Source organism: Denticeps clupeoides, chromosome 16 (assembly GCF_900700375.1).
Source record: "Denticeps clupeoides chromosome 16, fDenClu1.1, whole genome shotgun sequence".
Taxonomy (NCBI): Eukaryota; Metazoa; Chordata; class Actinopteri; order Clupeiformes; family Denticipitidae; genus Denticeps; species Denticeps clupeoides.
This window is the reverse complement of record NC_041722.1, coordinates 18452675-18477563: the sequence shown is the minus strand read 5'-3', so window position 1 is coordinate 18477563 and position 24889 is coordinate 18452675. Positions and strand designations below refer to the sequence as shown.

At 49.1% G+C, this 24889-nt stretch overlaps 1 protein-coding gene across 1 annotated transcript in view; it reads right to left on the bottom strand.

The window, feature by feature from the left end:
• lgr4 (leucine-rich repeat containing G protein-coupled receptor 4) overlaps positions 1-22487 on the bottom strand; it is a 32243-nt gene extending 9756 nt beyond the window's left edge. Inside the window, exons 1-5 of the mRNA XM_028956728.1 lie at positions 22033-22487; positions 10020-10091; positions 4297-4368; positions 2865-2936; positions 674-889 (exon numbers count right to left, since the gene is read on the bottom strand). Coding sequence (XP_028812561.1) covers positions 674-889; positions 2865-2936; positions 4297-4368; positions 10020-10091; positions 22033-22229 — 629 coding nt within the window. The 5' untranslated portion in view covers positions 22230-22487. The remainder of the gene's footprint in view (positions 1-673; positions 890-2864; positions 2937-4296; positions 4369-10019; positions 10092-22032) is intronic.
• Positions 22488-24889: the final 2402 nt, after the last annotated feature.

Here is a 24889-nt window from a genome sequence, read left to right as displayed (position 1 = left end):
GTTTGTTTAACCTACTTTAAAGATTAATGGAATCTTTATTCATGGCACAGAGATTTTCCGGCAGCAGAGGCTTGTAAGCGGGAAATCAGACACAGGGAACGGCCCAGAAAGTGCAGGACCAGATGGGGAGCAAAGCGTCTTTTCCTGTTAGTTCGGCGCTGGAGACTGACATTCGCCTGGGTGGGTTGTGTGTGTCATGTTTGTTCTGCTGAGTGGTCTAACTGATACTGGGTGGTAGTAGCCTAGTGGGTAACACACTCGCCTGTGAACCAGAAGACCCCGGTTCAAATCCCACTTACTACCATCGTGTCCCTGAGCAAGACACTTAACCCTAAATTGCTCCAGGGGGGGACTGTCCCTGTAACTACTGACTGCAAGTCGCTCTGGATAAGGGGGCGTCTGGTAAATGCCGTAAATGTAAAATGTAGATCAGTCTCCTGTGATCAGGCTGTCTGTAATGTTCAGTAAAAAACTGGCTTCGTCCACACGGGAAGGTGCTGCGTCAGCACAGCTGCATTTAACCCATCACCTTAGTGAGCAGTGGGCAGCCACGAAAGGGGACGGTACCTTGAACCTGCCTTTGAACCTTTGAACCTGCAATCCCTCGGTTACGAGGCGGCTTCCTCCCTTACAAGCTACCACTGGCCCAATAGTGCGCGTTTACAATACTCACAACACCACCAGGCTGCTGAGGTTGGCGAACGCGTGGTCGGGGATGCGGGAGATGCGGTTGAGGGCGAGGGTCAGGGCCTGTAGGTTGCCCTGGTGACGCAGCGGCCCGACGGGCACCTCGGTCAGGCTGTTGTCGTCCAACCAGAGGTGGCGTAGCTGCTGCAGGCCTTCGAAGCTGTCCTCGGGCACCGCGGTGATGTGGTTGGCGTCCAAGCGGCTGAAGAAGCAGGAGGGGGAAACGTTTGCACTGTTGTGAGCGTGTGTAAGGCCCGGCAGCGGGGCGCTGAGGTAAACTCTGCGCCTCATTCGTCAGACGGCTAAATATTTGCTGTCGCTGTTTACAGGGAACATCCCAGCGCCGCTTCATTTCCACATTTCCCCGTTCGCGCTGGAGGTTGGGTTCGTGATTAATGACTCTTCCGCAAACGAAGAGAACAAAAGCAGGCAGATGTGACGGACCCAACAGCGGCGGAGCGGCTCTCTTCGCAACGTCAAAACATGGAAATAAATGAGTTCACTAAAAGTCTACCGGTGTGTGTGTGTGTGTGTGTTGAGTGGGTGCTAAGACATCACTAATCTCAGCCGTCCGTCGCTTGGCAACAAAACTCCTATCCTTTCCATGATCTCAGCGGACTGGTCCCGCTCACCCTGTTCCTCTTCACTCCATCTTACGCGCACCAAAACGGCAAAGGTCGTTTCACATCATTTCAGCGACTGTAAAATGTATTTTGGGAGCACGCAGCTGCCAAAAGGCGTAGACAGATGCATAAAGAAGATGCAGTCGGGAACCCTGACCTCAGATCAGTTGGTCACTACGAGCTCTAGAACACTTTTTTTATTTTTTTTGCCCAGCAGATTTCTCTCAATATGTGTGTTTAGAAGTTAGAATTTCTCTCTCAATTATATATTCTATTTTGTTCAGAAACACTCTCAAACGCACAACCTCAGGTCCATTGTATGGATGGTAGTAGCCTAGTGAGTAACACACTCGCCTATGAACCAGAAGACCCAGGTTCAAATCCCACTTACTACCATTGTGTCCCTGAGCAAGACACTTAACCCTGAGTGTCTCCTGGGGGGACTGTCCCTGTAACTACTGATTGTAAGTCGCTCTGGATAAGGGCGTCTGGATAGCCTACACTGGCATACGAGGAGCTATACGAGGAGAAACTAGAAGAGTTTACTGGTGAAGGATGGAGTGGCTGGAACTGAACGCGTGGGCACAAGCACCTCTCCCGAAGCCCAAAATTTAAATCCCAACTACAGGTGCTGCTCAACACTGACTGAGTCCTCGCGAAACACTCTTATGTCCCGTCCCCCGTCCCCCCCGGGAAATAATCCAAGCCAAATCTGTGGGGTAAATAGGCGGAGAGTGCGAGCACCCCGTTTCTCTTCCCGCTTGCCTGGGGGAAGGTGCCAGGTAAGCCTGGCACGGTGCCCGTAAACAGGCCTATTAATAACGCCGGTGTCAGAGGGAGTCGATTTATCACGCTGCGCTGTTAAAATAAACGCCAGCCGACATTCTGCTGCCAAAGCACGCGGCGAGGTGAGTGCCAGAAAGAGCTGACGAAAAACAAGTCCGATTTTCCCACCATCATCTAAAATTTTTTTAGCTACAATTAGCTACTATTGCAAAAGTAATGACGTATTGAGCATTTACACTGAAGGCCACTTGTCATTTTCGTCTAACTTTTCAAAAGGTTTACTGATTTAGGCCGCGATGCGTTGAAGAATAACGCATGCAAATGAATACAAGGTCCACAGGAGCCCACCCGGGTTCTCGCTGTTTGAAAGGCGGATCAGCTCCGGCACGGACGCAGCGACGGATCAGGACATGCCTTCACGTGTGAGGAGCGCAACCGACAGGAGACGAGCCGCGCCCCGACTGCAGCTGATTGGTCAAACGACAAACTGGGCCGTGAGTTTAGAGCCTCCAAGGGACGAAAGCGCCTGACTCCCACAAACTGCATGTGACACTACCAAGGACAGGTTACAGCGTGAGGGTTTTCATTTTTATATATTATTACTGGAAACTGATGCATTATATATTTTAGTTGACGAAGCGATTAAGGAACTGAAGAACAGAACCTAACGCTTGGAAAGCAAGGCCGATGACGTTCCAGTTCATTAGGACAGTGATCGTAATAGACGACAGTGACATTTGCACGCGGAACAGGGCGGTGGGTTCTTACAGTGACTGCAAGGCGTGCAGGTTCTTGAGGGCGGCGCCGGGGACGGTCCTCAGCTGGTTGTTCTGCAGCATCCTGGCGGCAGAGAGCGGGATAAATATTTAGACAGCAGCTCGGCCTTCCGAGCCTTAATTACACAGACGGGACGGGCGGAGGGGATCCTCCGTCTCGGGCCACCGGCTGAGAGCAGCCCATCGCTACACGGGGCCCGGGTTGCTCGAGAACCGGCTGCAGAACTGCAGGCAAATGACCAGATATGGCTGTGTGTGTGTGTGTACACAAAACAAGCTTTATGCAAATTTATTGTACACAAACAAAAAAAAAAAAACAAAAAAAAAGATAAATTAAAAAAAAAAAAAAAAAAAACAATGAACGACAACATTGCAGAGTGTGTGTCACAGTGCAGGTCGGCATCCTCCCTCCCTCCATATCTCGGCGCTCCATCTCTCTTCCTGTCCCCTATCAGGCCGCTCTGGCGTCACTGCAGCGACCACGGCGCTGGCCCGGCGGTACCTTCCCTCTCCGCAGGTCGCAAGGGATTGTGGATTGTGGGAGGCGCAGCGGCGTTTGCCCACTGCCCCACGTCAGGGCAGGAAAAAGGAAATTCTTATGCAAAAAGTGCGGGAGAATAGGAAGAGAGCGGCGAAACTCGCTGCTGGCAGATAAGCGACATTTGAATTGGTGCTTAAGCCTCATCGGTGACGCGGGTGCTAAATCTCGGCGGTCACCTGCTCGGTTTTACGCAACCGACTGGGAACTCAAACTGGTTCTGAAGACCTCATCTCAGAGCCGATCGGCATTAAAAGGAGGTGTCCCATGCGGGTGACCTGCCGTGACCTGGTCACACATGCCCAGCCCAGGAAAAGAGGAATGAATCATGGGGAAAGTGGAAAGAAAAAAAGGTAAGACGGGGGTGGTAGTGGCCTGGTGGGTAAGGCACTCACCCAGGTTCATACCCCACTTGGTACCATCGTGTCCCTGAGCAAGACACTTAACCACTAAGTGTCTCCAGGGCGGGACTGTCCCTATAACTACTGGTGGTAAGTCGCTCTGGATAAGGACGTCTGATAATGTAAGGACGCATTCGGCACCAGAACCAGTACCGGCAGCCTGAAATTCAACTTTTTGCAGGACGCAATTGTCTCGGGACTGACCGGGGCAGCACATATGCATATGCATGATGCATCGTGTTCTAGGCAAATGAACAAGCATTAATAATGGATTTTGAAAAAAAGACCAGCGCAAGTCTACACAATTAAAATAAATAAATTGGGATATTACCTCCTTTTATTTTTGTCAACCACAATATGGTTAATAAATGAAACAGTACTGGCACCGCCGACAGAACTAAAATGGGGTACGGTGTCGGTGGCAAGTCACGTGTTACACACACCCTTTCATCATCTCAAGCTGTAAAAGAGAGAGACAGACTTACAGAACTTTCAACTGGTGGAGTCCAGACAGGGCATCAGGGTGGATGAAGGAAAGGTCATTTCCCGCCAAACGTCTGAGAGAGAGAGAGAGAGAGAGAAAGAGAAACAATCAAAATAATAATAAAAGATTTTTCAGTCTGCTCAGATTATGGGGCTTTGGGCACTTCAGCTAAAGATGTATGCTGATATACGACCACTTTTTACCACACAGCTAGAAAGATTACTGCCTGTTCAACACGCAAACACGCCCCACAAACCCACACGCTCTTTTGCATCTCTGATGACGCTAGGTGAGGTGTTGATAATCCAGCCGCTGCTGGCGCCTACACGGGTGGCATGTCAGCCCAGAAACAACTTAACCTATTCTCACTGCCTCAAATACGGCAAGATCCCGGCTAACTACTTACTCCGGAACTGTCGCACAGCGAAGATGGACCCAAGAGGGTATGTGTGTGTGTGTGTGTGTGTGTGTGTGTGTGTGACCAGGCTGGTGAGATCAACACGTCCTGCAGCCAGGAGGGAGGTCCTCACCCCCACCTCACTCATCCCACCAGCCCAGGCCGCGTCCACTACTTCATGTCCCTAATAACGTTCTCCTTACTGTTAAGAAGACCCCAAATGTCACCTCCATCTGCAACCGGCCCCAATGCGTTACATGACGGCAGCTGGAGCTCAGGCCCGTGGAGAAAGAAGAAAAGGCAGAAGAAGATGAAAGGCAGAAAGGAGCACAAGGAAAGAAAGTGGCACTGACTGAGTGCCTCGACAAGATGACAGGCTCTCCTTATCGGAGAGATTCATCATGGGGGCTCAGGAGGCGGTGGGCAGCTGCAGGAACACCACACAGAGAGACGGGGGTGGTGCTTGTTCTATTATATATATGTATAATAGAATGATATATGATCACTGTTATTATCAATCCGCTCTGCTGCATAAGGAACGATGGGGTTCAGCGTGCAGCACAACGGCAAAACACGTCCGGTAAATGAAGGACGTCTCTGCTCTCAGTTGACGGAAATCAGTCACAGCGGCAGAAAACTGAGTCCACGTGACAGGCTTTAAAACAAAACTCCTGAAGTGCACATATGGCAGGCTGCTCCAGTTGTTTTAATAGACGTGATGCGTGGCGACGAAGCTGTGCTCCCGCCGTGGCCGTTGTTTCGTAGCGGTTCGGGGTTAAACCCGTGGTGCAACAACTGACAAGAGGAGACAGGTGCTACAGGTTCTGCAGCCAGCTCACCACACCAGCAGACCTCTTTCACATTGAAAGTATGATGGAAAAAGTTCACCCTCTGATGCAGCGGTTCCTAAGAAACGTCATGCAGCAGCAGCTGGTCAGCTGACATAGAATGACTCAGAAGGACGTGTGTGTGTGTGTTTCACGTCCTCATCTAGGGATGGTAAGGTAAAGTAGCTAAGACATTTATTTACAGTGAGGAGTGGGCAGGTGTCAACTGAGGGGGAAATATGATTAAAAAAAAAAAAAAGCAAATCCAAGGACATAGGGAAAGATCTCTAGCAGACCTCTCCATCACTAGCAGACGTGCTAATGGGATGGTAGTAGCCTAGTGGGTAACACACTCGCCTATGAACCAGAAGACCACAAAGACCCAGGTCCAAAATCCTGCTTACTACCATTGTGTCCCTGACACTTAACCCCAAGTCTCTCCAGGGGGGACTGTCCCTGTAACTACTGATTGTAAGTCGCTCTGGATAAGAGCATCTGGTAAATGCCATAAATGTAAAGTGTTGCTGCGGCCAATCAGCATTTTGGTAGGTCGGAGCCTTTAGACGTGTGACTCCTCCCATCAAAGGGAGACACACACAAACATTTACATTTACATTTATCCAGAGCGACTTGCAATCAGTATTTACAGGGACAGTCCCCCTGGAGCAATTTAGGGTAAAGTGTCTTGCTCAGGGACACAGTGGTAGTAAGTGGGATTCGAACCCGGGTCTTCTGGTTCATAGGCGAGTGTGTTACCCACTAGGCTACTACCACCCAGAGAAAGACAATGTGTGTGTGTGTGTGTGTGTGTAACTGGTTAACACTTTAAATCCTCTTCGACTATTCCGCAGTGATGCCTATTTATCCATTGTAAACACGCAGCTTTGGCAAACGAGTTCACCAACACGCTTTACTGCAGTGCAGAGTTAAAAATGACACACGGGTAGACCTGGGAAACGCAGACCTCACACAGTTTGTTGTTAAAAGTGCCAGATAATAACAAACAATCCAAAAATCTGTGTGTGTGTGTGTGTGTGTGCTTGGGTAACCATTGTGGGAAAAAAAATATATAAAATAATGAAAAACTGCACCAGCAAGCAGAAGGAAAAAAACATTTTACACGCACACTTCAACACAAGATAGCAGTGTGAGCAGCCAGTGAACACAGACACCAACAGCAGCTCTAATCCAATCACAACACATGTTTACAATACCAGATGTGTTGTGGTCAACCAAGATGGCTGCAAATCAGCTGCGGCAAGAGCTGTGGGTTGAGCGTCTCAATGAGTGTGTGTGTGTGTGTGTGTGTGTGTGTGTGTGTGTGAGAACAGATCTTGGCTTGCACTGAAACCAGCAGGCAGACGTGCTTGGTAGGGTTCCCTGAGGCTACAACCCACCGCAGAACTCTCCAATCTGTTTATCTTCACCGACGACCCTCATTTGTCAGGAAGACTCTTTTTCATTCATGCGGCAGAAACTCCGCCTCCGCCGCGAGGTTCTGCCGTACCTGTGCGGTTCAGTCTGTGGGTTCCTGAGGATCCCCGGCCCAACCAGGCAACAGGTACCTCATTTCCACTACACTGGTGCCGAACTGGGACCCGACTGAGAACCACGTTACCAGACTTCGGCTCTACGCCATTTTCTCTTCCGATCACTCCGCCCACCACGGAGCGCTCCCATCACGGCTTGTTTTCTATAGAAAAGTGCGGCACGGGAACCAGAGCAGTGGAACAGAAGTCAGAGATACAGCGCGAGATGTGATGATAATTAGTGACTGTTTTCTACAATACTAAAAGAGATCAATAAAATAGATCATTAAAAAGTTACATTTGCTGCATGCCGTACCAATCAATGGCCAAACCCCTAATATAAACAAACCTTTTAAATGAAAATGTTTAATAATATATTTAGTTATTTATTATTATAAAAGGATTATGAAGTTTGAGATTCATGCAAAACTTTTTTTTTTTTTTTGAGAATTCAGTTCCTGAAGCCCCCTGGAGTGTCCAGCGACAGACTCAAGTTACAATAAATGTTCTTAAAGCACCCTGCTTTACTGTATGTATTAATTTGTAATTATATAGCTTTTACTGATACAACAGGATTGTCACAGTATGATGCGTGCAACATGCAAGATAAAAAAAATGTAATAAAACAATGCGGGGCCGCAGCTGCAGGGTTTTCAGTGTTTGAGTGGGAGCACATCAGGTCACTGATAAGAACATTAATGAGCCTCCAAATATTCTGGTGGCACTGTATCACTTTCTGGGGAGTCCTCCAATGTCTGCATTCATTAACCTGCACAAAAGAGCATAAAGTGACTCTGTGGTTTATGTTTTCATTAGAAATGATGGTAAAAATGAGTTAACGTGCATGAAGGGGAAGTAAATCAGGCTGCTGTGAGGCATGATGACAGATTCTGGGCCCAGAAAAATGCCGCTGTTTATTTTTGTATACCTGTGTGTGTGTGTGTGTGTGTGTGTGTGTGTGTGTGTGTGTCAGGCTGCAGGCTGGAATGTGTCCGGCCTTGTTGAGTCAAAATAAAATCCTCCCTGCAGAAAACACACACGGCCTGGAGTGTGCCCAGTCGAGAGAGAGAGAGAGAGAGAGACTCCTACGCACACTCATGAACAGAAACACACACACACACACACACACACACACACACACCCCAACACAAACAAGTAAAGCGTGTTATATTCCATACATGAGATGGAGCAGATGAGATTTGTTTCTGACAGGCAGGGTGTGTGTGTGTGTGTGTGTGTGTGTGTGTGTGTGTGCTGTATGTACATTTTTGTGAGAGAGTGAGGGCTTGCGTGACTGGGTGGATGAGAATGTTTCTCTCAGCCTGCCCCGAGGACACAGAGACCTGCTAAACACACACACACACACACACACACACGCACACGTTAGATGGCATCTGCCTAGAATATCTTCGAAATTAAGTCTGTATATAATGAAAGCAGCACTGGGGCATTCTGGGTAACTTTTCAGTCAGGGAGGGAGTGACGCAACATTCAGTTAAGTTCTGTGTGTTATTACCGGGGGTGTGCAAAAAAAAATAATAATAATAATTTGATTCACGGTTTTATCTCTACCGATTCAAAATCGATTCACACAGGATAAATCGATTAATATTTCCCATTTTGTAACGGCGCGAGTTTAATTGTTTTTCCAGATAGGAGCTTGCCAATCCTATAGATGGCGCTATGCTTGTTTCTGCTCAGATAGTAATCGTTGGTGAGAATGAGAAGAATTTGGGATTTTGGAACATCGATGGCAAGGAAGAGATTTATAAAACTCATGTCATACGCAAGCTTTGTACAGCTAAAGTCAAATATTTTGCAAACGCTGCAAACCGCAGGACTCACATGGAACGTCCAGAGGATGCAAACGAAGTTCCGCCAAAAGTAACTGTGACTTCAACTATTATCTCAGGGCTGTATTTCGTATCAGACTGATGGAAAATAAACAATAATCAACGTTTTGAATCGCGAGCCCATGAATCGAGATCGAATCGTGACATTAGCTGAATCGTGCACCCCTAATTATTACATTATTAGTTATGCTCTAACGACTTATCTATACCATCGCCAACCATGAAAACTAGTTCAATCAACGGTTGCTAGGCAACGGCCTTCAGTCAGCATTCTGATAACTAGAACGTTGCATTATGATATTAAAACAGTACGGAGGTATGAAGAACGGTGACGCCACGGTGGCTCTCGTCAGATCAGAATCGGAACGTGACATTGAACAAGTCAGCGGTGGCCATTTTTCATGTAGAAATACGAGGAAAAAAAAACAAAAAAAAAGAGACCGTCGGAAAGTGAAGGGTCACGACCAGTTGTAAAACCGGGCCGTGCGAGAACAACGCTCCCGCCCTTTTCTTTTTTTAAACTCCAGTTGTCACGGAAACCACTGTTTTGCCTCCTTCCTTCCTGGCTCACATTCCTAGGAACAATGCGCTGAAAAGTAAATGGGCCTTTGACAAAGGCCGCGACGGCGTGTTTTGGGAAAAGAAGGGTGCGGAGATTGGACGGGATGAAAGACGCGCCGGGCAAGAAAAACCCGAAGGAGAAAGAGAACAATGACGCGCGGCGGCCATTCCGGCGGCGTTACCTGATATCAGGTAGACCGATTTTATCTGCTTCCCCTGCAAGCAGACGGCGGACACACGCGCGAAACGTGCACCACGAGCTCACGCAACCGCGGCGGCTCCGGCGCAACAGACGCCAACCAGCAGTAGTGCCGGCACCGCACCGGTTTTACCGGGCCCCAGACCAAACGTGGAGGTAATGGCCGTATTGAACCCCCAAAATCAGCCCAAACTGAACTAGTGAGTCGAATCGCAGGGCCATCGCGGAGTCCCGGGTAAATCTGGGTCCTGGGATCCGCTTGGCGCGTGGCGAACACCGGTGAACGTCCGGCATTCCGCCGCACGGACTGAACGGCCGAAGACGGCGTCAGAAAGAGGCGTAGCCGGCGAAGACTCACAGCTCCTCCAGGTACGGCAGGGTTTTGAAGACGTTGGCCGGGAGCTTGGTGATGTTGTTCATGCTGATGTCCCTATGGAAACAAAACAAAGTGACTTTAGCACGGGAGTGAACGCACACACACACACACACACACACACACACACACACGCGCACACACGCAACCACAATGGTGCCAGGCTGTCAGATAACACCTGTTGAACAAGGGGAAAAAAATGTGACACCCCGGGACCAACACGGCCCACGCGATGGCAGACGGGCATCTGCCACGCGAGTCCATGCCGGAGACGGTGCCACGGGACCCAATAGTGGCGTTACGTCTGACTGTGACGTCAGCAACTCTGAGGGACGGAATGCATTTACATTTATAGCATTTATCAGGCGCCCTTATCCAGAGCGACTTACAATCAGTAGTTACAGGGACTGTCCCCCTCTGGAGCAACTTAGGGTTAAGTGTCTTGCTCTGGGACACAATGGTAGTAAGTGGGATTCGAACCCGGGTCTTCTGGTTCATAGGCGAGTGTGTTACCCACTAGGCTACTACCAGGCTACCATCCCTGCTCCCGGAGTCCTGCTCCTGCGAGCGCCGGGGAGAGGCGCGGCGGCGTGTAGCGGCTCGACAGGTATGCAGCCCCCTCCCCCCCCCCCCTCTCCTGATTTAACCTATGGCAGAAGCTTCCAAAAACTTAAACCGGTGCTCTGGGATTATATAAAGAAAAAAAAATATATAAATATATATATTTATATCCTAACAGAAGAATAAATATAAAAATGTGTGTGGCGCCCCGAGCGGTGAACCGTGGTACTGTAGCACTGCAGAAAGTTCTGGAAAGGTGTCAGAGCACTAATCCATAAACAATCTTGTACGTTTACAGGCCATTAAAAAAAAAAAAAAAATTCAAATATCGTGCACTTCCAGAGAGACCGATTTGCAGACAGATCGCATCAATTTGCATGCTAGGAATGCACAAGCAAACTGTGTACTTGTCTAACCAACTGATAAATGAACGCATGAAAAAAAAAAAAAGAAAACATGAAAGAACTTTAGCCGCCAGGCAAAACACACAAAAGCAGAGGAAGGGGACGAAGATGAGGAGGAGGCGGTCATCTTGGGTTTCACCGTCAGGACCGGCTTTAGCCTTCACATGACGGGCAGGCTGGCCTGAAGACCCTGCAGAGATTAAATTACACACACAGCCACCCCCCCCCAATCGTCTCGCTGTGTCCCTATTGAAAAATGTCCACCCCCGCCCGTCCCCCATCAGCCCCCATGGTCTCCACCCTCAGCCCCGGGTTACCCGTTTCATCCAATTACGCTTCAGGGCTTCTTTCAATGGGGCGTCCCTCGCACCCCGCACCCCCTCCACGCTGCGCGCCCCTATTTGTACGCCGCCTCCGGTGGTCCTCTGGTAGATACATTGTGTGTTGTTGACAGCCGCCGCCCCACCCAGACACCGGCGTCTCCCCAGCGCTGCCCGCAGCTCGCGCGCCTTCACTCTTCACTTCGCGCCCTCGTCCAATCACGTTTAAACTCTTATACACACACAGGATGGAGGTGAATAGACCTCCTACTTCACCATCCTCACCCGTCAAGTCTGAACAGAGGCCCAGTAAAGCCATGGGATTCAACCAGCTAGGTGAGGAAAGGTCTTCAACGCCTGAAGCATCTGGACAAGGAGGAGCGAAAAGCTGACTGGCCAATCGGTGGCCAGTATTCTGTTCAACCAACAAGAACCTTCCAGAACCTTCTGCGCCCGTAATGTCCACCTCTGGTCATGACTTGAGGCAACGGTTTGGTTTCTGATGATGCACAACTTCCAACAGATGAGTTAAAAGCAAGAGAGAGACAGATGAAGGAAAATAGCTCGTTTCACGTATGTGCTGGGTTAAGGGTCGTGAGGGGTCATATGAAGCTTGGGGTCTCTCTGATGAAGCATATGCTGGGGCTGATCACAAATCGTAATTTTGTATTACTAAGGAGAGTCTCGTGTCCGGATGCGCGGGATATGGTTGATGCGTGAGGTGGAGGTTCAATCCAAATGAATAATTTAAAAAACGGCAACACTGGTTATCATAAAATGTCCAGGATTCAAAACTGAAATAAATATTAGAACCCAAATTTAGCCAGAACTAATGAAGGGAACTAGAGAGTACAAGCTCATCAGTCCTAAACACACACATATATACACACACACACACACAGACACAAACACACACACAGTCTTTAATGAACACCGCCTCACACGCTCAGTCCCTAAAGCATAATTTATTAGGGTGAAGTCGGAGTTCTCCAGCGTCCACCTCCTTTATTCATCTCCAACACTTCCTGGTCCGACTGCTATAGAGGAGCTTGTGTTGTTGGCTGAGGTTTCTTGGCTGGAGAGAAGGGCACGTGCACAAACGCACACAGACACACACACACACAGTTCATTGTGAGTTTTTCCACAGGTAGACATGAAAAAAAGAAGACTCGGTAAAAGGCAGCAGGGGGGAGAGCGTTGAGGAGCGAAGAAACGTGGAGAAGTAGAGTATGAATGTGCGTATGTGCGTGTGTAAGGGAGAAAACCGCACTCGGGCGGGCGGGCAGACAGCGGGCGTAAACACCAGCCCTGTTCTCACGGAACGGAGGGGGAAAGCTGAGTGGTCCCTTTCACCTCTGCCGAACAGGCGTGTGATTGAGGCAGCCCCCCCCCCCCCCCCGGGACCCCCGAAAACACAGTAGCCACATTAACCCTCAGACTGCTTTTCAGCAGTAAAAGGTTTTCATGAAAGAGCGAAACTTTTTACCCCCCTCCCCGCAGTATTTTCAGGTGCATCATACGGACAGCGAAAGAACATGTGAAAAGGCATGGGATGGGGGACTAGGCTCGTCACAAACTCCATACCAATACTAAGGATGATTTTCGATACCACAGGTGGTATCAAAATATACACCAACTTTTTCAATAAAGATGATTTTCAATAGGATTGCTTGACAGTGGCGATTCAAATATTCATATTACGTTTAAACAATTTTCATCCTCTCTTGAATAATTCCGCGTATAATTCGATTTTCTTTCAAACGCTTTGCTTAATTTCTCCTGCAGCTCGCTTTGATGGAGACAACGGTGCAGACAACTTCCAAAATACTTCCGGACGGCGTATTTTCCAGCAAGCTTGGTGCTACAGAATTAACGTTGGAGCTGCTTGCGCCCGCTGCCATGTTTAAAAAAATCTCTCATGTAAACATCGGGTCCTCCAGGTAGCCGGGAGTGCAGCTGGCCGCTGCAATGCCTGTTGAAAATCGTTGTGGTCTGCTGGAGATTTCAGTGATCCCGCAGATGCAAAATTGGACTGAGTATCGATTCCGGTGATTATTGATATTGAAATCAATACTAAATTTTAATACTTTAAGCCTAGTCTAGGTCTAGGGTCAATCAAAAAACAGGAAACTGTATGTTCTTTCTGAATGAATACATTTAGGCTACAAAAAAAATATTTAAATGGTCATTTAAAACTATATTTTATTTTTTATTAAACTTAATGAGCCAAACTGTTAAGACCACCTCACGTTGCCCTGAATCTTAGGTACACTCAGCCCCCCAAAAAACTACTCCTTCTACTCCTCTCCAGAGGGTAAACACACTCCATGAAGGGCCGTGTGATTTGGCACAAAATGAATATTGAGATATAAATTGAACCATAGACGGTAGACAGTATATATTGAGTCATATAATATGATCTGTAAATGTAAATGTAGCTGCTTTTTTTTGTTGTATCCACAGCAGAGACACCGCAGCAGGATGTTGTAAAATAAACTTTTTTTTTTTACAAATTTCAAAGTAGCTGTGAATGTAGAATAGTTATTGAGCAAATCTGCCATTATAGAAAAAATATGACATACCATTTCTCCCACAAAGGTCCCATAAAGTTAGCAATAGGCCATGTATTCGATAGATATTCATAGACCTTTGCTGAATTTTCTCTTACTCATTAAACAAAATCTCCACTTTCACAAAGTCGTGTATGTCTGTGAACTTACACACGTTGATTTTTTAATTGCTGCCGTTGATAAATTGTGAAAATGCTAAATACATTCCCTCTTCCACTCACTGCGCTATTGACTGTATGCAACGTTTCAAAATAAAAGCCAACCCCCAAACCTAACCCTAACCGTATTATTTACAGCTTCCACAAAAGTAAAAGAGCATGATGGATTTACACGTGGTTTGACCCCGGGCTGAAAGGCACAATATTAAATGCAAATTAAATAATTCTCCGTTTTTCCATTGTTTCAAAATAAAAGTGCCCAATCAGAATTTTGAACACCATCAAAAGCGCGGCGAGCGCCTCGAATCGGAAGAGTGGCTGTATTAATAAAAGTGGAGACTTCTAGCTTTTTGTTTACTGGGTACGAGAAAAGACAGGACCCACTCCCAACTTTCCTCCGGTTAGATTATTGATGATGCACCGCCGTTTTTAACAAGCTCTGCGCTCTCGTCCATTCAGCAAAAATAATGGAGTGCGCTGCAAGTGGGCGTGGTTTTGCACACATGACGCAGATATTTCGCCAACGGGCCGATATGATATAAACTTGTCCAGCAGGAGAGATTTTGATCTCATAACGTTTCTACAGTTTATACAGCCCGGTACTAACTCCCTGATACGGCCATGGAGAAATAATCGTTTTTAAGAGCTCCAGCGCTCGGCCCCGCCCACACAGTCACAGTCCACTTCCAAATTCTTTACATCTCCACGTTCTCCGCCTCGGATCCAAACAGGACGGAAGCGGCGAGGAGGCACAACCCAAACAAACCCAGAATTCTGACATGTCCCTGTGACTTGGCTTGACTTGTGACTTGTGCGTTTCTCACTCTGGATTATTCTCACACCCATTATATCCATTTGCACACCAGTAAAAGTTGAGGACGCTCTTATTAATATTGTGATGAACATCTATTTTACTTGCGTATTAGGTAATATTTGATATCTGTAGCTTCACCGTGAGAGCAGGCCGAGGTGCCGTGACTCAGCTCGAGAGAACGAGGAGAAAACGTATCACGCCCGGTGGGGCGGGGCGGAGCACGGACGCCGCCAGTGTGGACATAAGATGCGGTCGACAGCCTACGGTAACCGAACGGACCTGCAACGGGGTAAAAGTTCCTCAGGGAAAAGAAACGTACCAAAAAATTACGGATTCGTTACAGAACCGTGCGAAGAACGGGGGGTGGGGGGGGGGTGGGGTGGGGGGGTTCTCCAACAATGAAGAACGTCTAGAGGAGGGTGGCGGGGGGAGGGACGGAGAGATAGAAATTCTTTTCCAGCAGTGGAACATTCATCCCCCAAACTCTCTCCTCCCTCTGCACGTGTGTGTGTGTGTGTGTGTGTGTGTGTGTGTGTGTATGTAGCATTGGCTGGCCTTGATTTGACTTCATCAGGGCAGTAAATTACCGCGGCCCCCCGAGCGCCTCTCCCTCCCCCACTCAGACGGCCTCCTCCCAACACACACACGGCCCAGAAATCCCCCACAGCCAAGGAATAAAAAAAAAATTAAAAAATTATGTTAATGAAGCAGAACCAAATGTTGTCTAATTCAAACAGTTTAAAATAACACCAACAAAAAAGCTATTTGCTCTTCCTCTGCATATCAAGACAACGTTAAAAAAAATAAATAAATTCACTTTGTAACACAACGGCGCAAATGTTAATCACAATACAGCCTTTCTTGTGCATTGACAACTCTACATGAGAAAATCATCCTAACACACATTACAAGTCAATTCGTCACTATAATATAAACCTTCGAAACAGTGCACATACAGAGCGATTATTAAAATTCATTCACCTGCCTACAAACCAACGGTGTGAACACACACACACACACACACACACACACACACACAACGTGGAGTTTTGCTAAACAGATTATGAAAGCAAACCAGAGTTCAACAAGGAAAACGTGTTTTCTTTATTAATTTTAATGTCATTATTTTAAACAGGTGTGTGTGTTTGTGTGTGTATAGCGAGCTGCTATCGGTGAGATTCACGGCCCAGCCTGCTTGATTTCAGCGCAGAAAGCCAGAGCGCTGCGCGTCACCGTAGCGTGGTCGATTTGAAGGGAGAATTCGGGAGAAGCGACCGCCGCATTGTTATTTAAATCGGCCCCATCTCAGGGCCCCTCCGCCTTCGCCCACAGAGCTGCTGCAGCTGCTGCGTGTCACACCAACCGTCATAAGCCTTCCGCCCGCTGGGGTGGGGGGGGGGGGGGGGGTTAGGCCGGGACGGATGGGGGCACCGAAGGGCCGGGAATTTATCCCGAGACGAACAGGGAGAGAGACAGCTGCACTCCGACCCAAACCAATTACTGCGGGTCACATGACCACAAGCAACATCTTCGACCCTCCATCCACACCGCCGCTTAGAAAGGTGGCCCTCAGGCTCGGAAGTAAAATGCACCGAACCTGGCAACGTAGGCTAGCGAAAGGAAAAGTCGTTTAAAATAAATTTAATTAAAAAAATATATATATTTTTGCACAGGGTCTGACCAGAGCCTGCCCAGATGCTGATGCTGACGTTACCCTTCAAATGAACAGTCGTCGACCTTCACCGGTCTAACGATTCGATACGATTACGTTGCGTGCGCTCGAAATTTGGCCCACAAAAAAAAATTAAAAATCCCCATAAACACAAAACAGCCACAGGCAACAAACAGCGGCAAGCAAACGGCGAGCCAGCGCAGCAACGAAGCGCGTACGGCGCACCGAGGGCCGAACTCCTACCAGGAGTGGCGCTGCACTCGGATCACTAACGGCACTACCGCCGCCAGAAAACCCCCCCGAGCAACGTCATTACGGTACAATCGCTCTGCTGCGCATCGATTGTGAGATTAATTTCGAAACCCCGAATTCACGTGGCAAGCCCACACTGGTTTAAAAATGATAAATAAATAAATTTTTAATTTTTTCACGATGCTGATATTCAACAGCCGAACGGGCCACTCATATTTCTGCTTTTAGCGACAAAATAGTAAAGTAATAATTAAGTAATCAGTAAATTAGAGATTCTCGAACATTAGGCTGCCAACTATCAAACAGATAACAATATGAATGTTAATTATGAATGACACAGCCACTAAAATAAAAATCTACGATTTGATAGTCCCGTCTGCTCTTGGCGACGCCTCTACACCTGTTGCAGTGTGGCCGAGCCGTGGTGGGGGGGGGGGGGGGGGGGGGGGGGGGGGGGGGGAGGTTCCACCCGAGCGACGGCCGCGGGCTCCGCCCGGAGACGCCGGAGCGCCAGCAGCACTTGGCTTTGTTAACGGGACACAAAGGTGCATTCCTGTCTCTCAGTACCTTAACGCTTTACTGAGTTGGGGGAGGAAGGAGGCTGCAGTTATATGTGGGACATCTGAGTCCAAGGCACCATGGGAATTTCTCCATGCTAGAAGCATATTCCTCAGGAAAAAAAATCTAAAACTGAACTGATCTGAAATCAGCACTGACAGCGTGGGCTTCACTTCAGTTTGCGTGGCTTTCGAGATGTAACCCAACACCATGCACATACCGGCCATAAAATTATGACCACTGACAGTTACTACTGATTTTTGGACACGATGGCACCTGCCAGTGGGACAGATCAGGTTGCAACGGAACATTTTGTCCGTGAAATGTGTGCGTTGGAAGCGGCGAGGACTTGGGCGGCCAAGCCTCGTTGGTGTACTCATGGAAAGGACCAGCCTGCTTTCCAGCAGTTCTTGGACGTGGTTGCGGCCCAGCCCTCCCAGCACAAGCGCACGCGTTCTGTCCGCCGCACAATAGTTAGAACTTTTTCTGTCTCAACATTGTGCAACAACTAAAACCAATTAAAAACATCCACAAGCTATTATTCTAAAGTGAAGTGATCGTCACATGTGATACACAGCAGCACAGCACACGGTGCACACAGTGAAATTTGTCCTCTGCATTTAACCCATCACCCTGAGTGAGCAGTGGGCGGCCATGACAGGGGTTCGGGGAGCAGTGTGTGGGGACGGTGCTTTGCTCAGTGGCACCTCAGTGGCACCTTGGCGGATCGGGATTCGAACCGGCAACCTTCTGATCACGGGGCTGCTTCCTTAACCGCTAGGCCACCACTGTCCCGCATTTGATGGTAGACCAAAATTTCTAAAATTCTAGTATAGTACATGATCCTCGCAGAATATCAACGTTCCTTCAGCTGAGTGGACGAACAGCATGGACTCCCAAGCGGAGGCGTCAATAAAGTAAAACAAGAAAAAATACTCTTCAGACGTCTATAGCTCAATAAGACACGTCATTTTACTGGATCAGTCGTAAAGCGAGACTGTCGTAATTCAACTGGCACCTTTCGCAGAGGCCGACCGCGGCGCTCGCCTCCGCCGCTCTGACCGCCGCCTACGGCCGGCCTGCATGGACGCGCGGCCGTGGAAACACTCGTTTGTGGCCGCGCGGCGCTGTTGTGGCCACGTCTTGTCATTAGTCACGGGCGCATTTCTGTCTTCAGCTAAACGACTCGTCGCGGACGCCGGGACTGCGGGCCCTTTTTATTAAACAAACTTTTCTACTTCAAAAACGCGTATGAACCGGCCGTTTCCAACAATGAAATCTGATTGGCTCGTGGTACGGTACCTGTGGTCACCTGACTCTGACATTAAGACACCGTAATCTGTTAACGAACTTTGACCCTGGTTGGCCGATTAGGAGGAAGTGACTCAGGCCCTTGGTGCCTTTAAATGTGGGTAGTACCCAGGTTCAAATCCCCACTTACTACCATCGTGTCCCTGAGCAAGACACTTAACCCTGAGTGTCTCCAGGGGGGGACTGTCCCTGTAACTACTGATTGTAACTCTGGATAAGGGCGTCTGGTAAATGCTGTAAATGTATATGGTTTTACTCCGGTAATTAAGAGACTGGATTTACTGGTCACAGCTACTCCACCGTCTAGCAAAGCATCAGAATAAAAGTCTGAAGCCGTATTCATTATTTAATGATTTGAATATAAAAAGGGACCTCTTCCACTTTCCAGTCCCGTGTGGACACGAGTGTTGGTGAAAGTGGTCCAGAATGTTCCAGGTTAATGACCCAGACCGAGCAGCGATGTGGTCGAACCGGCAATCGAATGACAGCTTTTCCCCTTTTGTGTTGCTGTCAATCATTATTTATTCAGCCAACTGAATGGGCGAGAGGGGGGGGGGGCGGGACCTCCAAACACAGGGGACTGATACGGCCGTCAGTCATTCGCAAACGTCGAAAACATCGCTAACCGGATTAGTTCGAGGGGTGTATCGGTTTAGTATCACAATTCACGAATAAACATCACACCGCTCACAAATATATTTCTTTTTTCAGCAACAACTGTAACAGCACTCAAAATTTACAAGATGCACAAATGTCAGTGCGGTCAATTGTAGTCACAAACCCAAAAACCTGCATCTACAAAACACCGTATATATATATATATAACGTTATTTCCAAATGGTAGCCAATCAGATGTCTCCAAAGTTTACAGCCAATCGCATCAACGGATGTTTGAGAGTTCGACTTGCAGCTTTTTTCGCGTCGTTACATTTGTTGCTGTGTGAAATGTGTGATGTTTATTCGTGAATCTGCATAGAATCATGCCGTTGTGTGTGTGTGTGTGTGTGTTAAGTGAAGTGATTGTCACTTGTGATACACAGCAGCACAGCACACGGTGCACACAACAAAACGTGTCCTCTGCATTTAACCGTCACCCTTGGTGAGCAGTTGGGCGGCCATGACGGGCGCCCGGGGAGCAGCGTGTGGGGACGGTGCTTTGCTCGGCGGCACCTCGGCGGGTCGGGACTCAAACCAGCGACCTTCCGATTACGGGGCCGCTTCCTTAACCGCTAGGCCACCACTGGCCCAGTGTGTGTGTGTGTGTGTGTGTGTGTGTGTGTGTGTGTGTGTGCAGTGAAAAACACGCGTGGAACGTTCTTGTTGCGGTTCCGTCCTCGGGATTTTGCCGGGCCAACTCTTGGCCGGGCGTGATCACGGGAAGGCGGGCTAGGGACCACGCGCCTCGAACGCTCGCAGGGTCGAAAAACGCGAGGGGGAAGCATTTCGGGCGGCTGTGAATTTCCGTCAGGTCGGGGCAAGAAGTCGAGCGCGCGCTTTAATAGCCGAACCGCGCGCGCCGGCCGGCGTCCGGGAAACCTGCAGGCAGCCACACGACGTTCCCGCTCCCGCCCGCTCAAGGTCGCCGCGCGGCAGCCGTATGATTAACCGGGGGGCCCTTGCGCAACGCTATCTGCGGCGCGGACTAATGATCAACCAGGCCCCGCCCCTTCTCCCCGACGCAGACATGCCGGCGACGGCCGGGAGCGCCCGTCTGACTGAATCTAGGAAGCGGCCCGGCACCAGAAACACCGACAGGTTGACATTTGACCTTGGCGCGAGATGGTCGAGATGGTAGTAGCCTAGCTGGTAACACACTCGCCTGTGAACCAGGAGACCCGGGTTCAAACCCCACTTACTACCATCGTGTCCCTGAGCGCTTTAATAGCCGAATACGTTCCCTGAGCAGGACAGTTAACCCTGAGTGTCTCCAGGGGGGGACTGTCCCTGTAACTACTGGGTGGTAGTAGCCTAGTGGGTAACACACTCGCCTGTGAACCGAAAGACCCAGGTTCAAACTCCACCTACTACCATCGTGTCCCTGAGCAAGACACTTAACCCTGAGTGTCTCCAGGGGGGGACTGTCCCTGTAACTACTGGGTGGTAGTAGCCTAGTGGGTAACACACTCGCCTGTGAACCGGAAGGCCCAGGTTCAAACCCCACCTACTACCATCGTGTCCCTGAGCAGCACACTTAACCCTGAGTGTCTCCAGGGGGGGACTGTCCCTGTAACTACTGGGTGGTAGTAGCCTAGTGGGTAACACACTCGCCTGTGAACCGAAAGACCCGGGTTCAAACTCCACTTACTACCATTGTGTCCCTGAGCAGGACACTTAACCCCGAGTGTCTCCAGGGGGGGACTGTCCCTGTAACTACTGATAGTAAGTCGCTGTGGATAAGGGCGTCTGGTAAATGCCGTAAATGACGCGGTGAGATCCGGACCAGCCGTAAATCACGGCGATGGTGAGCAGATGACCGTCACGGGGGAGTCCGGGGGCCGCCGGCGACAGGGCGAGTGTTAACACGGCGGCTTTATTTTCGGGTCTTATCGCTTCTCCAGATTGGCCTCGCCGGCGTCGCGTTTCATGCCGCGGCGTGGCCGGGATATTTTGAGATGTTTGTCTGGCGGCGGGACGGGGGGGGGTGGGGGCGAGCGCAACACCTCCTTCACACTCTCTCTCTCTCTCCTGTAGGCCACAAACACAGACCACAATCTGACGGGCCGAGCGCGGCGCCCACCGAAGAAACCGCACCCGACCGCCGGCCCTCGGCGGCTTTTCTGCTCCCCGTGTCATGGTCTCTGCGGTGGTTTGGTTCCGGAGCAGGACGGCCCCCACGCCATGCCAGCCTTCCACAACCTCACCTCCCAGCAGGACGAACCCCAAACCGCACACGCGCCGCGCGTCTTCCCAGCCGCGGCAAGAAAACGCCTGGAAAGTTCCAACAAAGGAGGAGAAAAGAAAGAGGACGTGCATGCGGTGCATGCGTCCGAACCAGCGCAACCACAGGACGGGGCCGTTTGTGTGTGTGTGTGTGTGTGTGAGAAAAGGCCGAAGGGTCCAGACTCCACGTTACCTGGCAACCTGGTGCAAAGTGCACGACCTGTCGTAAAGCGGAGAAGGTGAATCTCCACGCCGGACTCGCAGCCCCCGCGTTAACGTTTACATGTTACCATCGATGAAGTGATCGATTCTGGTTCACTAGGACCCCCCCCAACTGTGAATACAATCTTTTTATTCTGTTGTAGATTCTGTACATAAAGTCAGACAACAAGGAGGTTACAAGTCCATCTAAATATTCTCTCCACTTTGTTTCCCATGCAGAGGAAAAAAAAAATTCTATTTGTATGGGACATTTTACATTTTTTTTTTTTTACTCACAGGTAGTAGGTGAAGGCGCTGAGTCCAGTCGGGACGGAGGTCAGTCCCCTGCCCGAGCAGTCCGCGAATCCGTCTTCGTCGCACCGGCACGCCGGCGAGCAGGCGGCCGGGGTGGAGAGCCCCTGTCCGGCGGCGGCGGCGCCGCGTCGCAGGAGCGCCCAGCAGCCGAGCAGCAGCAGCAACGTCCCAGCCCGCATTTTTCCGCCCCGGGTCAGCGGCCTGCGTCCCGCGTCCCGCTCGCAACGACGATACCGCAACCGGAACGCGTGATCCGTAGCGCCTCCCGAAGCCGATCTCTCCGAGTTACACGCGGCGAACGGTCGTCGGCGTCGGACGAAAAGCCGCCGGGTCTCTGGCGCACCTCGGTCCCCGGGCAGCGGCGCGCATTTTACCTCACGGTTACCTAACCGCGGCACCGACAACAAATCGGGCTTCTCCCCCACCCCCGTCTCCTCTGTCCCATGAACCCCAGAGTGTCCCCCACCCCTCCTCCGGTCCGTTTCCTGGACGAGGAGCAGGAACACGCACAGAGAGGGGGGAGAAGAAAAAAAAAAAAAAAAAAAAGGACCCACGGTCGACGGTCGGCGGCCGGCCGCTCCTCACGCTCCCTCCGCGGGTTCCTGCACTAGCCGCGCCGCGGCCCCGGAGCCGTACGGGTCTGCTGAATATGCAAATGCGTCGTCGTGCATATTCATGAGCAGTCTACGTCACACCCTAGGCAGGTCGAGGTGGTGAAGTAGGGGCGCAGAGACTGATCCGTGGGGAGCCAGTCAGGGTGCAGGACGGTCTTCCAATCAGCCAATGACAAAGAAGAGCTTTAATGATCGCAAATCACATGAATCAATATTACCATATCTACACGTAATTACTGTCTTATAGCGTAATCATTTAATACATGTGCAAAAATGTAATGTGACAATCAGCTTAATTATCCTAAGTTTCACACACAATATTTAATTATGGCATTAAATGTACGTATATTTTCTGAAAAATAAAATTTAAAGATGCATACACACACAAACACACACAGACACTATCGTTCAAACATTTAGGGTTATTTAGAAATGTCTGTTTTTCTCTGAGAAAAAAAAACTTGAAAATGATTTGGATAGAAAGATTATTAAAGAAAATATATATTGACAAAGCTTTAAATTATTACGCAGTCAAACCTACATCTTCTAATGTAAAGAAAAAGATACTCTTACAGTTCAGTCCTGTAACCCAGCCACTGGACTGGGGACGCAGGTGACATAAAACTTTTTGCCAAACCCCTAACAAAGCAATTGAGTCTATTCTGTGTAGCGAATAATAAAATATTAAAGTGAGGTTCCACAAGCTCCTCTCACAAAACACATTTATCAAAATCGGACTTTGCCCAAATTATTGCTGCATCGACAGACTGCCATAAGGTTCTATCAAAAAAAGCTGAAAGCACCAGCAAGCCACAATATACCACAATGCAGCTAAGATTCAGCACATTTAATGGAAAATATTACGTTTCATGTATTTATGGCATTTATCAGACGCCCTTATCCAGAGCGCCTTACTATCTGTACTTACAGGGACAGTCCCCCTGGAGACACTCAGGGTCCAGTGTCTTGCTCAGGGATTTGATGGTTGTAAGTGGGGTTTGTAGGGTGGGTAGTAGCCTAGTGGGTAACACACTCGCCTATGTACCAGAAGACCCAGGTTCAAACCCCCCTTACTACCATTGTGTCCCTGAGCAGGACACTTAACCCTGAGTGTCTCCAGGGGGGGACTGTTCCTGTAACTACTGACTGAAAGTCGCTCTGGATAAGGACGTCTGGTAAATGCTGTAAATGTTTGAACCTGAGATTTTATGGTTTTCTGGTTCAGAGGCAAGTGTCTTACAAACCAGGCTAATAACAAAACCCCTTCATTATATTATGTGTGTGTGTTCATCTTAGATTTAGTTGTATGGTTTCACATGCCCTTATTACACCTCGCACTGCACCTCGTATACTCCGAGCCTCCAGTACTGCTCGCCTGGTCCCCCCATCTCTGAAGGTAAAAGGAAAACATTCATCTAGACTCTTCTCCGTCTTGGCCCCTCGGTGGTGGAATGAACTTCCCCTCGAGGTCAGAACAGCTCAGTCACTGAGCACCTTCAAATGACAGCTCAAGACCTCTTTAAAGAATATTTAGACTAAATTGTAATTTTCTTGTTGTCGAACTTTGTGTACAGAATCTACAACAGAGTGAATTAAATAGATGTATAGTTTGGGTCCTAGTGAACCGGAATTGATCTCTTCATCGATGGTAACTTGAAAGCACGTTGTAAGTCGCACTGGATAAGGGCGTCTGCCAAATGCCATAAATGTAAATGTGGAAGATGGGTACAGTCACATTACTAATCATGTGATCATGTGTCCATCGTTTCTGATCATCTGATTACTTGCTAATAATCCTTTACCATGTTGTGTGACCCCGTATTATGCCATTAATGTTAAAATAGTAGGCAGTGATGGCGTAGTAGTTAATGCGGCCCCGTAATCAGAAGGTTGCCGGCTCGAATCCCGATCCGCCAAGGTGCCACTGAGGTTCCCTTGATCAAAGCACCGTCTCCACACACTGCTCCCTGGGCGCCTGTCATGGCTGCCCACTGCTCACCAAGGGTGATGGTATAAAAGCAGAGGACACAGTTCTTTGTGTCACCGTGTGCTGTGCTGCAGCGTTTCACAATGACAATCACTTCACTTTCATCTCCCTTTTAGAGCAGCAAGTGCGAACCGAGGTCAGGCTGAGCGACTGCAGCACATTTGAAACGGTTGTTTCCGTTCCTGCGGGAGGGCTGGACTTGTCCTTGACCCTGGTAAACATAAAGTAGAGTTTCTTC